This window comes from Alosa alosa, chromosome 11, assembly GCF_017589495.1.
Source record: "Alosa alosa isolate M-15738 ecotype Scorff River chromosome 11, AALO_Geno_1.1, whole genome shotgun sequence".
In the NCBI taxonomy this organism is placed as follows: domain Eukaryota; kingdom Metazoa; phylum Chordata; class Actinopteri; order Clupeiformes; family Clupeidae; genus Alosa; species Alosa alosa.
This window is the reverse complement of record NC_063199.1, coordinates 20,469,233-20,486,510: the sequence shown is the minus strand read 5'-3', so window position 1 is coordinate 20,486,510 and position 17,278 is coordinate 20,469,233. Positions and strand designations below refer to the sequence as shown.

At 45.2% G+C, this 17,278-nt stretch overlaps 1 protein-coding gene across 11 annotated transcripts in view; it reads right to left on the bottom strand.

Annotated features, from left to right (window-relative positions):
- Positions 1–100: 100 nt before the first annotated feature.
- Positions 101–17,278, bottom strand: part of phf21ab (PHD finger protein 21Ab) — a 29,815-nt gene continuing 12,637 nt past the window's right edge. For 7 of the 11 annotated variants that reach the window (XM_048256766.1, XM_048256767.1, XM_048256770.1 and 4 more), the window contains 12 exons: positions 17,027–17,278; positions 16,609–16,704; positions 12,047–12,343; positions 10,326–10,430; positions 8,909–8,960; positions 8,681–8,760; positions 8,395–8,455; positions 7,376–7,542; positions 6,554–6,709; positions 6,162–6,237; positions 5,899–6,002; positions 101–5,551 (listed from right to left, as the gene is read on the bottom strand). In XM_048256766.1, coding sequence (XP_048112723.1) covers positions 4,526–5,551; positions 5,899–6,002; positions 6,162–6,237; positions 6,554–6,709; positions 7,376–7,542; positions 8,395–8,455; positions 8,681–8,760; positions 8,909–8,960; positions 10,326–10,430; positions 12,047–12,343; positions 16,609–16,704; positions 17,027–17,278 — 2,472 coding nt within the window. In that variant the 3' untranslated portion in view covers positions 101–4,525. Of the gene's footprint in view, positions 5,552–5,898; positions 6,003–6,161; positions 6,238–6,553; positions 6,710–7,375; positions 7,543–7,647; positions 7,671–8,394; positions 8,456–8,680; positions 8,761–8,908; positions 8,961–10,325; positions 10,431–12,046; positions 12,344–16,608; positions 16,705–17,026 lie in introns of all 11 variants that reach the window. The other 4 variants (XM_048256774.1, XM_048256773.1, XM_048256772.1 and 1 more) reach the window with 4 other exon arrangements.

Here is a 17,278-nt window from a genome sequence, read left to right as displayed (position 1 = left end):
ATGCACTGGCTAGGGGACGGGCTGCCCATACCAGCACGCCGGAGAGGAAATACCCAGGAAACTACAACAGCTCCAGGGATGCACCCCACCCCCACCCCCAGCCCCAGCACTCCTGCCTGCCCCAACTGAGGTGAACCCTTCACTTTTCACCAGACAAGGGCTGGAAAAGACAAGCATACAATTGACAGTGCCTCAGGAAGTCAATTGATATGTATTTAAAATTATTTTTTTTTAAAAAGGGCAAAAAATAGCAAAAAAATAAAATTAAAATATAAAGAAATGCACATTAGCGATCTCTTTGGGTATACTGGAGTCATGACAAATTCAATGTTAAATGGAATGCGTGGCTGTTTTTCTTTTTAAAATTTTAAAAAACACAACAAATGCACTCAACAACACCGTACTCAAGAACCCCCACCCAACTGGCCCCCAGCACATTTACATCAGCATTCAGCTCGAAGCATCAGCCAAGGTAGCCTCCCCTCAGAGTCAGGGACCGGCTACCTCCACCCACAGTCTCTGGCTTTCAGGCTAGTCCAGCGCAGCTCTGCAGGAGCGTCAGGGACTGGGGTCACACTTCCCACCCTTGTGGTTAAACAGATGCAATGTCTGAAGTTTCATTTGTTCATTTTAAAATTCATAATGCTCTGGGGGAGTTGCAAGTCTGTTGTCAACATTTAAGAATTGGCATTACACTGCCAGAATGTGTACAGAAAAAAAATAAAATGACAATTTTGCATAAAGCTTTACAAACACAAAGTAAAATGCATATCCAAAACAAAGAAACCGGAAAACAATTCTATAAAACACTTGCATAAAAAGGCATGCTCTCAGAGTTCCTGATTGGACAGATGATGTCCCAGGTAGAACAGGTTTATCCAATCAATAAGCAGTCTCATTTGATCCTTCCAAGCCTGAACTTAGTTCACCTGATTCCAAATCAAAGTCACTCCAAAAGAATGTGCAAGTAAAGAGCGTGGAGATGAAGGCTGATGCAGGAGCACTGATATGTTCCGAACCACAGAGACTCCACAGACTGCGGGTGTGGAGGGTTGGGGTCTCAGCTCTAGGGTCCTGAGGATGAGATGGAATCAAACTTCCTGATTTAAGTCTACATCACGGATGGGCAACGCTTCCAAGGGAGACAAATTAAAATACCTGGGGTATAAAAAGTGCGTAAAATGAAGGTAAATATCTACATGAAATAGTGGTTTCCACTTTCAAAAATGTTCACACTTGAGTTTTGATCTTGCAAATTGGAGAGATGGTGGCTTAAGTTAAGCACCTCTGTCACATTCACCTTCACACTAGCCACAGGTTAAGACTCTTAAGCCATCTCAGTTGTGTAAAGTTTGGACAATATCTCACCATGGATAAAAACAACTTAAGGCAGTTTCAATGAACTCAAACCAAACCCCTAACAATACAACTACACCTCCACTGTAGAACTCCTAATGAAAGCGTCCATTGCTTGTCCACACACTGATGTGTGAACCTGCTGTTGTGCTTTAAGGTCTCCACTCCACTGACTGACGGTTTCAGGGGATGCCGGGTGTCAGAGCTGTTAAGAGAAGCAGTGATGACGGTCACAGTGCAGCTGGAAAAAACAAGGGAGCGAGGAAAGGCACTCTGGGTACCTAAACATTGAATAAGTTTTTCCAAGTGAGAACATGAGGGTTCCTCCTGGTTAGAACGTGAGGGTTCAGAAGGGCAGAGTGGGCCAACAGAACACTTGATTGGACATGAGAGAGCCTTGTATCAGGCCAACGTGTGTTTGAGATGAAGATATGTAATTTCACAGTAATGAACTTGCAGGTGTGCAGCCACTCAGTCACCTGCCATCACACACTCAACACTAACGACCACTAACAGCACAACTCTCCAGTCAAAGGGTCTGACCAGATAACTAAACCAATGGTCCTACCACACAGACTTGACAAATATCTAAATTTTAATTGGTTTCATCTCTTAGCAATGCTTTTAATTGTGCAATTAAGAACCTGTTTCAAATAGTATTTTGAGACCACTGTTGGCCATCATTGGGTCCCTACTTCTCTCTTGATCAAATATTTTCTTTTTAGATATGTTAATTGGTCATGAATTAATGTAAACATGATACACATCATCAGCTGTGCAGTGACAAAAATAAATCCACAAGTTGTCAAATCAGGATGCTGACAAAAATTACCTACTTCTGGCACAACTACTAGATAGGGATGTTGTTGAGTTTAAGTGCTTGGGGAGAATCATCAGCCATCTTGAGATGTCCAAATTTTGTAATAAAAGGATCAGCCAATCCCAGACCAAGGGCCTCAAAGTCTGATATTTATCAATCTATTTCTAGCAATTCATGACTAATGTTGACATGACATCATGCTGTGGGGAAATCTTCTTCAGAGATCAGTTGTGGGGGCAGGAGAGGGGAGGGTTCATAAACTCATACTACAGAGCAGAGCAGGTCTGTTCTCTGCACACTTAACTAGGTCAAACGTCAGGACTAGCATCAGGGGCAGACTGATGTCAGGACTAGCGTCAGGAGCAGACCGATGTCAGGACTAGTGTCAGGAGCAGAATAACGCCAGGACTAGCGCTGTGAGCAGACTAACATGAGACATAACGTCAGGACTAGCATCAGGAGCAGACTAATGTCAGGTGCACTCTCCACACACTGCAGTAGTCAGGACTAAAGTACGGAGGATTTTCTGCATAGGGGACTAAATCAGGGCCAACATCAGGACTATTTCCTGTATGGTGGACTAATGTCAGCATCACCATTGGGAATATGTTCTGCATTGTGAATTAATGTCAGCACAAACATCCGTCATTTTTTCTGCACATGGGACTAAGGTCAGGAGTATTTTCTGCACATGGGACTAGAGTCAGGAGTATTTTCTGCATGTGGGCTATTGCCAGGTGTATTTTCTGCATCCAGGGACTAATGTCGGGACAAGGCCCCTCACCTCTTTAAGGGCATGGAGGATATCTTGGCAAGCTCAGAACAAGTTACAAAAATGACAAACAGGTCCACTCAGACACATACACACTTGAAGCAAAAGCCATTACAAAGAAAATGTTCAAGTGTGTCTGAGATCTCCCTCTCAACAACTATTTTTTTTTCGGACAAGCTTGTGCTTTAGTTTCAAAGATTGTTGCAATATTTGCCCCCCTTCTTGTACCATCAAAATTTCCATCAAATAAGACAGAAATTTGGAAAGCACATTTGTTGTTAGCAATGACAGTGCAACATTCACACGCATTTAAATGGGGATTCCTATTGACTGACCTGGTCCTTAGAAAAGAACATGTCCCTTTTACACTCGGATACAAAAATATTTGGCAGTTCAGAAACCAGCAGAAGCCTTCTTCTGAGGCCTGATCTCGAGGCCTCCAGTAGACCAGCCTGCAGAAACTATACCAGTCAACACCTTTCAAAATAAATGACTTATCTAACAGAAAAAAAAGCACTTGTATTTCTGAAGACTAGGAAGACCTGCATATTTTTCCACCTCTATGTAAAAAAGAAATACTCCCCAGAAATGGACAAGGTGTCATATTTTGACAGATTGACACTGCAAAGCTTGCAACTGTTCACATTTAGCGCTCAGGACTGACACACCAATTCACACACAACACATTTTCACTACACAGGACCAACACCATATTGTTTGTTTTCCTTTTTTCCTTTCTTTTTTTTTAAAAAAAAAACCTAAGTTACCACATGTTCTCTGAGGTCTCCCATGTGTTGCCCCATTTTGCTGTTCTTTGCTCCTCATTAACGGGAAAACTCTGCCTTCCCTCAACTTCCTCTCCTTGTGTCATGTCTGTTGACTGCTCACCCGAGGTGTTGAGAGTGACTTTCCCGACCCCAGTGTTCCCTGCTGCCTGGACACTAGGCTAAATACTGATGCTTTCCTGCCTGTGGACAGAGATCTTTTGGTTTAGGAAACACAGAGCCATGGGGGCAGCAGGCAGGCTTTGGATGGTCTGGGAACTACCACCGCAAGGGTAGAAGACTAGCCTTAGCCAGTCCCTAAAGCCTTCAGGGGTGGCCAAAAGGATAACTTCACTAACCTGCCAGCCAGTCCCCTAACACCATAGGAGTGGCTGAAAAGTTAACGTTGCCATCCTACTAGCCAGTTCTTAAATCCTTCAGGAAAGACTGTTTGAAGGATTAATTCCACATGTTTATAGGTGAGTCCCTAGTGCTGCAGGCACACGCTGGTAGGATGCTCCAGACTGGTCAACTCAGCACCTCCCTCTCGGGAGAGGTTGGCATGACAGACTGGCATGGCCCTTGCCCAATCAAGCATTGGGTACTGTGGTCTACATCCTCCAGGCCTCCAACCACTCTTAAATGTGCTGCTGACACAGCTTTACAATACAGTCCAACCAGAAAGAACAAAAAAAAGTGTCCATATATTCATTATATATATATTTATATTTATATATAGAGAGAGATTGGCAACATAGCACACCAGTCCTGGGTGCAGTGGAGTTCTTTGTGATGTGGGTGAGTAGGTGCATGTTATTTAGGGGACTCTGTTTGGTTGTGAGGAGCAGGCTGGACAGGCCCCTGGGAGCCTTCTGACGTTTTGCCATTACTGGAGCCATTCTGCTCCTGGTCTGCTTCCTTTGCAGCTTCCCCCTGCGCCCCCGTATCTGCTGTGCCGTTGCTGGGCAACAGGGTTGTGTTCGCCTCAGGCGGGGCAGCACACGGGTGGCTGTGCCCCGTGCTCTCACTGTGAGAGTCTGTGTCTCCGTTGGCTGAGACCTCCATGGGCTCTGCTGGTCTGCTGGTGTCTGGGGCCTCGGCACCGTCCTCGGGCCCACATCCAGACCCAGCCACCACCTCCGACCCGGCTGCTACATCAGGACTTAGCTCAACTTTTGAACCAACTTCTTCCTCAGCACCGGTTGTTATCTCAGGCGCAGGTTCCACCACAGAACTGGACCCCGCATCAGAACTAGGTTCCACCACAGCACTGGACCCCGCATCAGAACTAGGTTCCACCACAGCACTGGACCCCACATCAGAACTAGGTTCCACCACAGCACTGGACCCCACATCAGAACTAGGTACTACCTCTGCACTGGGCCCCACATTAGAACCAGATTGCACTTTAGAATCAGGTTCAACCTCAAAATTGGGCTCCTCCCTGGTTGCAGGTTCAAGTGGGGCACCTTTTGATACCTCAGCAATGACCTCTGAAGTGGCTTTTGAGGTGATCTCCATCTTGACCTCTGAGGTGACCTCCATCTTAACCTCAGAGGCGACCTCCATCTTAACCTCAGAGGTGACCTCCATCTTGACCACGGGGCCCACCTTGGAGGATTCCTCTGTGACTAGTTGTGAGGTCTTTAAGGGTGATTCCTCTGTGACAAGTTGGGGAGCCTTTAAGGATTCCTCTGTGACTGGTGGGCAGGTTTCAGGCTCCAGAGTCTGGTTGCGCTCGAAGCTCTGGATGAGGGCGATGAGGTGCTTCACCTTCTCAAGCGAGGAGTGCATCTCCTTCTGCCGAGCCAGGATGGTGTTCTTGGTCTCCATGCATTTCTATCAGAAACAAGATAGCAATGGTTAGCCGAAGGAACCGCTTCTTGTCAGCATCTTATAAAGCAATGCGTAAACATCCAAAGCAAAAGATCAAGAGCACCTACTCTTCTGTAGATGAGAAATATTAATGGCAGTAATGCTTTTAACCAATGATCAAACCTTTTCTCATTACTGCGCCTACCTCACATTCTGAAACAATTCAGAGAACCAGAATGCATCAGTCTGATACGTACAGCTACACCTACGTTAGCCTGATACTTCATATCATAACTGTGATAGAGTTGGTGTGAGTACTGATCGTGATGGGAATTGATAAGACTAACCATGATGGAGTTGGTGAGACTAACCGTAATGGAGTTGGTGAGCTGCTTGACTCTCTGCTCCAGTTGTTCTCTCTCCAGCTTCAGCTCAGTGCTCCACTTTAACAGCTTCTGTTTCTCCTCCTCTTTAGCTGAAGACACACACACACACACACACACACACACCCTTCTGTGATACACAAACATCACTTTCACACAACACATGCCTCCACAGAGGACCTATTTGAAAGGGTCTGAACAAGCAACACAGCATATACTTTGGCCAGCTCAAGAGTTGAAGCATTTAGTACCTTCTTTGTATGCAATATAGGAATGGACAATAGCCAGAGTCCCTGGCCAAGGAATGGCATCTTCTTTTTTGAGAATCTGCAGAGGGAATGACCAGTTAGGTTATGAGCTGAGTGACACGATACCCAGGCACAGTTCTTAGAGAGAACAGGACAACTAGCACTCTCAGACTGACACGTAATGGTGGAGATGGACAACCAAAGCAACTGAATGGCAGCATTGAGTGGGTAAAAAGGCATGACATAGAGTGCTGAACAGTGTGGACAGAAGCTTACAAAGCCCCGAACAGCCATATCTCTGCCTGCACCCATCTGGAGAGGAACCCGGGGAGAGAGTGGTCCCGTGTGGGGGACACGAGGGGCATGGGGGGCAGGCAGGCCCTTTCCCTGTTTACCTGGTCTTGGCATTTGGGGCAGATCCACATGCCCTTGGGAATGTTTTTGAGGGGCGGGTCCAAGCAGGGCAGATGGTAGACGCGGGAGCAGGTGTCGCACATGAGCAACTGGCCGCTGCGTCTGCACACGGCACAGAAGTCCTCATGGATGTCTCCCTGTCAGGAAGAATGCACGCGTCAGTGTCCCGCCCCCTTACGGGCCGGGCCAATCACGCTTGGCAGGGTGGACAAAGAGGGAGGGATTTGCTTAGGGGTCACTTAAATTAAGGCCTTTAAACTGAAAAGTCATTTAGAAAGGGCAGCTTATATTTTACTCGTCATGTCTGGATGTCTCAAGAGTTAAGGCTGGATTAACTGATGTAAACTGCTAGAGATTAAATAAGGCACCCTTAGGGGTTGGGGGGAGGGCGTTATGACTGTTCACTTTGTAAGGTTGCAGGCTCCATGAACACAAACACACAGCTTAATCAACAAACAAAACCAACAAGAGAGGATGATCTTAAGTTAATGAGTGAGTGGATCCATGGGGATGAGAGGTGAGTGGCAGGTTTATCAGAGAAAGCTTGTGTGTGTGTTTGTGTAGCTATGTTTTGAGACTACGTCAGAAAAGTGTGAACTTGTACTCTCACATGAGTTTTGTGTGACAGAGTGTGTGTGTTTGGGAGAACACCAGAGTGTGTGTGTGTGTGGGCTAAGCATGGGGTGGGTGGGGGGGGGTTGGGGGATGGTGAGTGAGGTGTGGACGCTGGGCGTGTGTGAGGGGGGTGGGGGGGGGGGGGCTGCTGGGGGGGTTGGCCTGGTGTCTCTCCAGCTGCTACTTACATCCCCTGAACTGGGAGAGGGCAGAGGGAGGGTGTGAGGGTGTGCGGGGTGAGGGAGCCCCCCCGCGTCGAGCCGCTCGGGGGCTAGGGAGGCGGGGTGGCAGCCGGAGGGAGAGCGCGGGGGGTGCGCGCTCACGTCCGGGGCGCTGCTGTATTTGGGAGGGCGACCTGGTGAAATGAGACAGACGAGAACAAAAACAAAAACAAAAGAAGGGGGGAAAATGGAGAAAACAAAATAAAACACAGAGACACAGAACCCTCCATCACACATACCTTACACAGGGGGTCCTCATTGGCTAGTGTTAAAGGAAGGGAGGCGAAGAACGACGAAGGAAGAAAAGAGGAGTTAGTGCACTTACAGACCAGCGTAGTATGCAGCAGAATTAGATAGTGCACTCACACACCAGCGTAGTATGCAGCAGAATTAGTTAGTGCACATAGATTAGAGACTACTAAAATATGCATTAAGATTAGATAGTAAGTCAGTGTGATATGCAGTAGGATTAGATTAGACACTTGCAGACCAGTGTAGTATGTAATAGGTTTAGATAGTGTACTTGGAGACCAGTGTAGAATGAAACAGGTTTAGATAGTGTACTTGGAGACCAATGTAGTATGTAATAGGTTTAGATAGTGTACTTGGAGACCAGTGTAGAATGAAACAGGTTTAGATAGTGTACTTGGAGACCAATGTAGTATGTAATAGGTTTAGATAGTGTACTTGGAGACCAGTGTAGTATGTAATAGGTTTAGATAGTGTACTTGGAGACCAGTGTAGTATGTAATAGGTTTAGATAGTGTACTTGGAGACCAGGTCAGTTCAGCTGGTGTCTGCCTTTTCAGGAGACTAAGCAGAGCGGAGAACGTTTGGGATTTTTGGGTTAGTTATCAGACAGGCCGGCGAGAGAGGGAGAGGGAGAGTTAGAAAGAAAGAAAGAAAGAAAGAAAGAAAGAAAGAAAGAAAGAAAGACAGAGAAACGGACAACACTGGGCATGTTCAGCCAGCCCTGTTCCACCCACCTCGCTTCCTGGTGCCCTGGTGAAGGGGCGTGTTCAGGTAGGTCACCGCACTCTTCTTCCTCTGCAGGAGACCAACACACAATCATTACACACAACAGACTCACTCACTAGGAGGCTACAACAACAGGTAGTCATTACTGATAAAAGACTTACTCCACTAGTGGTGTGTGTGTGTGTGTGTGTGTGTGTGTGTGTGTGTGTGTGCCTCTGGCTCAAACACCGCTCCGCTGTACACAGGGTTGCTAAGTGTGTGTGTGTGTGTGTATGTGTTTGTGTGTGTGTGTACCTCTGGCTCAAACACCGCTCCGCTGTACACAGGGTTGGCCGTTGTTCTCCTCTTGCGCTCCTGTCTCCTGCTCTGTATCTCTGTGGCAGAAAATCACAACCTCAGATTTCTGTCCCAGTTCAAGTGTGAATGTGTGTATGTATGTATGTATGTATGTATGTATGTATGTATGTGTGTGTGTGTGTGTGTGTGTGTGTGTGTGTGTGTGTGTGTGACATCTGTGAGTACCTTCCAGATGGTCGTGCGTCACTAGGCCCAGAGATACCATGAAGGCAAGTTTCTGTGGAGAGAGCAGATAGGCTCAGTGTATGTTTCCCTCTGCATTGGACACACACAGATGGACACACACACACCTCTGTACTCGGCGATAACTGTGTTGTAAGGCCCATATAGTCGCTCACGCTCTCATTCTCTCACACTCACACACACACACAGTCTCATAACACTACCCTCTGTGAAGATCACATTATGGCAAGATATACTTCCCTTCCCATTTTTTGCATGAACTTTTCACCAGACATTAGTATTAACTTAGGTAATCCACACATATAAAAAAATCCAAACATTAATGTCCATAAGTAGAGTTAGGAGTAAAAAAGTGGAATGGCACAGGGAAAAAGTATTGAACACGCTAAGAAAAAGCAGTACACAAAGGCAAGAAATGGCAAGGAACGAGCAGTAGTTAGAGAGTAATTATCCCTCCTATCTGTGCAAATTAATATAAGCTGCGTTAGTACATATTGATGGGCTATAAAAAGTTTTTTTGTTACCAAGGTTACGTTATGCATGTATGCATGTATGTATGTACCCTTCATGTAATATGTTATGTGTGTTTTTTATCTGGACTTTGAGTCTGTAAATAAAGTTATATATAAACGGACTGTCGAGCCAGGACAACTTTTGTAAAAGTAAAAGTTGCTATTGCCATTTTTTGCTCAGTGGAATATTGGGCTAACATGCAAATAAGGCATTTTCCAGAAGGTATACGGATTTAAAACTCCTCTACTCCTATCTAATGTGGTATTTTAGAAGTTACTTCAGCAATATATTTAACAAGCAACATGAAGATGTGGATCAGGGGCTGTATTTACATACAGTAGTATCTTAAGGCTAAAAGTAGCTCCTAACTGGAAAATCTTAAAGCTAAAAAGTAGCTCCTAACTGGCAAAGTTAGGAGAAACTCCTAAAAATAATGGGCGTGTCACTCGTAACTTTAGGACTCCTAATTTTTAGACCTATTCACAAACAATCATAAGCAGCTATTGTGTAGCATTTCACGTCACAATGTTTTCAAATGCACATGCAGAATCAGGAGATCTCAATTGCGAGGGAATAATTGTACATTGTAACCCAATTAAGGCAATAACGGCAACAACAACCAAAACCCTTCATTGTCAAAATGAGTTTCTAGTGATGGTAACTGGGAAACCCAGGAAAAAAAGCTCTGAGGACGCCCCGTGGAGAAGTGATGAAGCACTGGAGGTGACTAATGGCCCTGGGACACGATTAGTCTGGGTATGCCTTTATTCGCCCTGCGTTGGCTCGACAGTGGAAACTCTGCTAATGTACGACGCACCGGAGGTGACTATTGGGACACGATTAGTCTGGGTATGCCTTTTTATTCGCAATGCGTTGGCTGTCGCACCTGAGGGTTCTCCTCGCGTTTGGGTTTGGCCACAGGCAGAGGTGGCGGTGTGGAAGAGGGCGGAGTCACTGGAACCTGCTCAGCCCCCCCATGGAGTTTAACAGTCTGTTGGGGAGGTGCACCACGTTAGAAAGCAGAACAAATCACCACAAGTCAAAAATACTCAGCAAAAACAGCAAAAATACTCCTCTTTCCTTTGCATTGATGGGGAGGCTAATGTTTGAGTTCTAATGCTGCTTTAGACAACTGTCTGATATTTACATTTTATAATTTATCTGAGGCTTTTATCCAAAATGATTTATAAATGGACCAAATCAAGCTACGGTCCAAAATAAGTAACAATTAATACAACTGTTTAACTGCAACCTTATACGATACCCAGAAACTGATAGTGCAGATAAGTGCAGATGTTAACTCATTGAGTGCCAAAACTTCCCATGCGTTGAGTGCCAAAAACGTAATATTACGTTTTTAGCTTTTTTTTTTAATTACGAAACTAGACACTCTAACACACCTTATTTGTCATTTTGGGAACTCTGTGATGAATGGAAATTAAATATATGACGATCGAAAACTCATGAAAACGCACAATCTGGACATTTTATCTTAAAACTCTTTGATCTTTTTTAATCTTTGATGGTTGCCGCTTTGGGTTGAATCAGTGACACATGCACATTGGGTCAAAACCAGGCCATTTTCGTGGGTTTATCACTAGGTGGCAGTCTCGCCAGGTCTCGCTAGGTTACTTCCCGGAAACTTTACAGGCAACACTTCATATTTCATCAAAGACGCTACATCTCCATTTCTAGAAATAAAACAGGGATTTTGATAAACTATCCACTGTTTAGCTTGGGATTTCTTACGAACAGAGGCATGTAGAAATAAACGGTTTGTACCCACTGAGAGCTTAAAGTCTCACCTTTCAAACAAGCCATAGTATGTGTCCATAGCTATAACATAGAATACGCTGTGGCTCTACAAAAATCGTCAACAATGATTGCTGGCACTCTGGGCCAAAGCTTCCAAAAACAGCACGGCATTCAATGAGTTAAGTGACAGCCAGGCAGGTATCATGCTAGTAGTGGGTGAAGAAGAAGTGCATGGTAAGTGCAGGTTAGGCAGAGGAAGTGCATGGTAAATGCAGGTTAGGCATGTGAGGTTATGTTAGAAGTGTTAGGAGAGGAAGTGGTTTTAAAAGAGTTTTGGTCTTCAAGAGGTTTTTGAAGATGGGGAGGGATGCCCTGGTTCCGTTCCCTAGTAACTCAGAGATCGAGATATCCCAACCTCCTACTAGAAACATATAATACATCGCTTCAATACAACAACTTCCTACTTGTAAACTTGGGACAAATCCATCTACCATGGAAATCTTAAGTGAAGGAACACCTACATTTTGGTAAATTAGCTTATTTCCCGTTTACCCCAGAGTTAGATAAGAGGATACACACACCTTTCTATTCTCTGTGTGTGCAGTAACCCAATCTGACACTGTTAGCCTAGCTTAGCATAATTTATTGGAAGTGGGTTACTCCAGTTAGCAATAGCTCCCTTTTACCTCTTTTTACCCATGCATCTGGAGGGAGTTAGTGAACAACTCTTTTTTTTCCATTGGCCTTTTTGCCTTTATTCGGATAGGACAGTGAAGAGTTACAGGAAGCGAGTGGGAGAGAGAGATGGGGTGGGATCGGGAAAATGATTTGAATCTGGATACCTGCTCTTACCTTTGTGTCTGTGGGTAGGCTACTGATCTGAAGAGTGGGTGCAGGCGCACTGATGACAATGCCAGTCACCTGTCCAGTGGGCGTGGTCTTGGCGAGGGTGGCGCAGGGCTGACCGTTGACTATGCGCACCTGGTGGATGGGCGTGGTCTGTGACAGGGAGGAGGGGCTCAGCTTGGTGGCCAGCATGATTGGCCGCTGTAGCAGCTGAGGGGGTGCGGCCACCATGGGTGGGGGTGGGGCCGAAGCAGGTGCGGGGGCGATGGGCACATTGTTGGGTGCAGGAGGTTTCGGCCTCACCTGGGACACAGACGAGAGCAGGTCAGCTAGAGGTCAGAGGTCAAAGCTCACAGGCAAAACCACTCCAGCTGCCATGCTGCTGGAGAAAGAGTCTGCCACACACACTCACAGATAATACCACTAAAGGAACAGCACAGGACAGGCCAGCACACAGCTGAGCTCCTGCACCAGACCATGGGGACTATACAATCCTGGAGATGCTAGGCGGATGCTAGGCTAGAAAGAGATGCTAGGCGGATGCCAGGTATTATCATTACATTTTTGGTTAACTTTTTTGTGCTTTCTGAAAAACCTGAAAAAAATTATGATTATTTTAGAAAGGTGACAATATTGAACATGGACTCTTCCCACTTATCGACCCTCCCATCGAGGTAATCATATGAACGTGGACTCTTCCCACTTATCGACCCTGATAATGAGGTAATCATATGAACATGCAGTATTCCCACTTATCGACCCTGATAATGAGGTAATCATATGAACATGGTCTCTTCCCACTTATCAATCCTATGACCATGGAGTATTCCCACTTATTGACCCTGATAATGAGGTAATGTTTGACAGTTCTTGAGAGATGAATGAACTCTTATTTAAATACAACGTGAGAACAACGTGAGAACAAAAATCTTTTGCATGGTAGTTCATGACAATTCCAGCATATAAAGATCTTTTCTTGGTCTATCTACTAATTTATTGTCACTAATAAATCCCTACGAACTTGTTGGAAACCAAAAATTAATAGACATGGGAGGGAACTTTTCACCTTGAGAGCTTGGATCAATGATCGCACAATTCCGACTGAAAATGCTTCCGCATAGGATGCTCTCGTGTTTCCTCGCGTATTGGGCCTTTCTCTTCTCTCCTCTCTCTCACCTCTTCTGGTTACCAGAGAAATGAGACATCCTTGATGACGTCGAGCTTTGAACAATTTCCGGGGCACTAACTGGAGGACCGAGGAGAGAGGAGAGAGGCCGCATGGTAGGGATAGGATGCACCTTAGGTATACACTACAGGCCTGGAGATGCTAGGCGGATGCTAGGCTAGAAGGGGATGCTAGGCGGATGCTAGGCTAGCTACTTTGAGAAGGGCGTTCCATCATAAGTGCTTAACTCCGATTACATTTTCACAAACAAACCAATTGGGTGCCTCGCGACAGATTGCCACAAATTATATTGTCTTAGCAGATAGGTTGATGCTCCCAGCTTGGAAATGGCCAGCTCATGGGCACATCAGCCAATCCACATTGACAACATACTTTAGCGTCCACATGACGGCACGCATAGGGTGGCATTTTTCCAAGATGGTGTCGGCCAACCTGGATACTAACTCCTGACCCCTGGACCAGAAAGCACTGAGCAGCTGCCTCAGAGATGCCATCCTGCTGACCAGAGGACAGAAGCTGCAGTAATGTCTGATGGACCTTCCCTGGCAAGTTAAGGCACTTTTCAGTCATATACACTGTAGTGTATATGTGAGGAAACAACTCAAGTCTGCAGAGGAAATTCATCTTCACTGTTTGGGAAAAGCACACTATTTGCCTCCTGTTGTACTGCAGAGGAAATTCATCTTTGCCATCATTCAGGAGAAGCTCATAGAAGACTTCACGGTTGAGTGTGTAAATTCATTCAGGACAAGCTCATAAAAGACTTCATGGTTGAGTGTGTAAATTCATTCAGGACAAGCTCATGTCACCATATAACAGTAGAACCTTAAAGATGACAGAATAGCTTTGTTGAAGAAGTTGGGTGCTTGGCCACTAGGGGTGTGAATCTCTCATGTAAAAGACGATACGATTCGCATCTAGATACATGGACACGATTCGATACAAGAAAAGATACATGTTCATAAAAAACGATTCAGTACAATTCGATGCGATTCGATGCAGTTCAAGAATGGAAAGGATTCTGAAAGATTTTTTATCATTTTCTTAAGGTGCACATTCATTTTATATTATCAATTATCATGGTCATGGTTGTCAATTAGGCAAAAAAAAAAATATTATTTACACTGTATTATATTATTATCTACACTGAGGTTTGTATCATATACTGTATTGAAATGAAAAAAGAATAGTCTACATTTCAGTCAAACACAGCAGCCAAATACACCATAAAATACTTTATAGACTTTATAGATTTTATAGTTATATCTGATTGTTTTCAAGGAGCTGTAGCCTTGTTAAGGTGAGACAATACCGAAATAAAACCGTGCTTAAGACACTCTTGGCCTTTTCTCATATAGCCTACAAGAATAAAATAGGCCTACATATCAATGAACTCTCTGGGCTTATTTTGTTCCAACGGTAGACCTAATATGCAGAAACCTATAATGCCACAAGTCTGGGTGAATATGAACAAAATAATTGGCTAATAATTTGTGCATCGTTTTAGCAGCAAGGGCCAAATTATTAACATTAAGGAAATCCCTTCATCAAACGTAAGGCTACTCTAGAGAGACAACGACCGAGTGCGAGTTGTCACGTGCTTAAATTGCAGTAGATGTATGGGTAATGAGGTCCTTTGACAACTTTGGACAATGAATGTAGCCAAAAACGAACTGCATTACCCACAAATCCGTGCCACGTGTAGTTTCAAAACCGGAAGTGGGATGAACGCGCTGTTTGGAACGTAAATGAGTCTGAGCGAGCAGAAAAGGTTGTGAACCAATTTGTAACAAGTAAATCGATATAACGACCGGTTCATTTCAGTTTTATTCCGATACGGGGCTTCACGTATCGATGTAGCCGTATCTTACAGGTTAAAAACGGATACCGATACGTATCGGTTAATCTTTACACCCCTACTGGCCACAAAGCTACCATGAACCGGAAACACGATTATTTCCTCCTTCATATACAAATCTAGGACTTGTAAGACCACTAACAAACAGGTGAGTCTGAAAGACAGACTGACCCAAATCCTCCCTCTGGTCCCCGCCCCTTTCCACACGTTATGTTCCACTTGCTTACTTAATTATTCAAGTTCAGATAACTGCTAAAATAGGCAATTTTATTCCCTAGCCAAATTATAAGGTTGCAAATGGGCTTGTAAAATAGCATCTTAACATTTTTCAACAGACCAGTTCATACCCACTATGTGAGAAGAAGGAAAAATATTCTGTTCATCAATTCTGTCATCTTTAAACATGTTCATCTGCAGCGACCAACACTGAAGACTCAAGTTCCCCCGAGGAACAGCCTTTCTTGCAGTGTGTGTGTGTGTGTGTGTGTGTGTGTTGTTGAGCCTGTATAGGTGGGTAGACCTTGGAAACAGCCAGTCACCCAGATGTATTATACTAATACACACATACACAAATATCACTTAATCTTCACACAGACTACACAGGGGGATCATAGGACTCTCTCTCTCTCTTACACACACACACACACACACACACACACACACACACACACACACACGACTGCTAGCAAGCAACCTGCCATGAGGAAACAGCACTACAACATCCAAACACACACAGACATACAAAAGCTTGCCAAACAGCAACAACGTGCACACACAGATACAAAAACACAGACACACACTCATACAAAAACGCAAACACACACACATATAAAGACACAAAAGCTACTAGATACATAGTCAGGAGCATCAACCCACTCTCAGCTAAGGCCTTAATGGACTCCATTACAGTGCTGTATGAAACAACATTCACAACTGATCATTACACACTAAACTCTACTGCCGGGAACAGTAGCATCTGGCAGCTAGTCCAACTCTAGCCTCACTGCCATTTGTTTTAGATCAGTCTAGGATTCATTTGGCTGGGGCTCCCACCAGCAGAGTAAAGTCTTCTAGATGAGGAGCTCAGTGATCTGCACTCTGCAGTGATCATATAACAGACTGAACTCTACTGTAGGGAACAGCAGTATCGAGCTGTTAATTTAAGAGTGAACTACAGAAAAGAACAGCAATATCAAGCTGTTAATTTAAGAGTGAACTACAGAAAAGAACAGCAATAGAGCTGTTAATTTAAGAGTGAACTACAGAAAAGAACAGCAATATCGGGCTGTTAATCTAAGAGTGAACTACAGTAAAGAATGCCAGTATCGGGCTGTTGGGAAGAGCAGATGACGGGGATTTCTATCCTGAAGCAGCAGCCTATGGGTTTGTGAGTGCATGAGCACACTCTAGTGGCAGGTACACAAAACAACACACACAAAGACACACATAAACAAGTGCACAAACAAACAGAGATGGGTGGGGCAGGAGGGTCCAGGAGGGGAGGCGGGGCTTAGAAGGACGCACCTGAGGCAGGTAGGTGGGCCGCGGCGTTGCTCTAGCAGGAGGGACAAACTGAGGAACTTTGATTGGCTGGGCCGAAGTGGTGGTGGCGGCCTGCACCTGCGATGAAATCACCTGTTTATTCTCGGCCCCGCCTCCCAGGGACGCCGGCTACCGGCACACAATTCACACATCACTCCAATTTGTTTTGTGTGTGTGTGTGTGTGTGTGTGTGTGTGTGTGAGAATGTTTACCATGCTGGGCATTAACAAGCTAGTGCCACCACACACACCCCAGCCTCACACTGGAGGGAAGAGGAGCTGGAGCTGCTCCACACGCACAAACGTGTCATCCAGATATCATTGCATCAGGACAACCGCGCTGAGGACAGACTGTGCCGCAAAGCATGATGGGAGCAGCTCGGCGGGGAGCGCAGACTTACCACAATGGCATTCTTGGAGATGATGCGGACAGGATCTGAGCCCTGATTGGGCAATTTGCTGGCCACCTGCAGGTTGATGGGTGTGGCCTGGGAGTCGGAGTTGACCACAGGTTTGGGCATGTTGCTTATGGCAGTAACCATGGCGACGGTGGGACACTGGCCGGTGGCAGAAGCAGGCATTGTTGTGGTGGCAGCTTTCAGCACGAGAGGTAGCGTCTTAGTGGTGAGCACCGGGGTGAGTGTCAAAGTCTT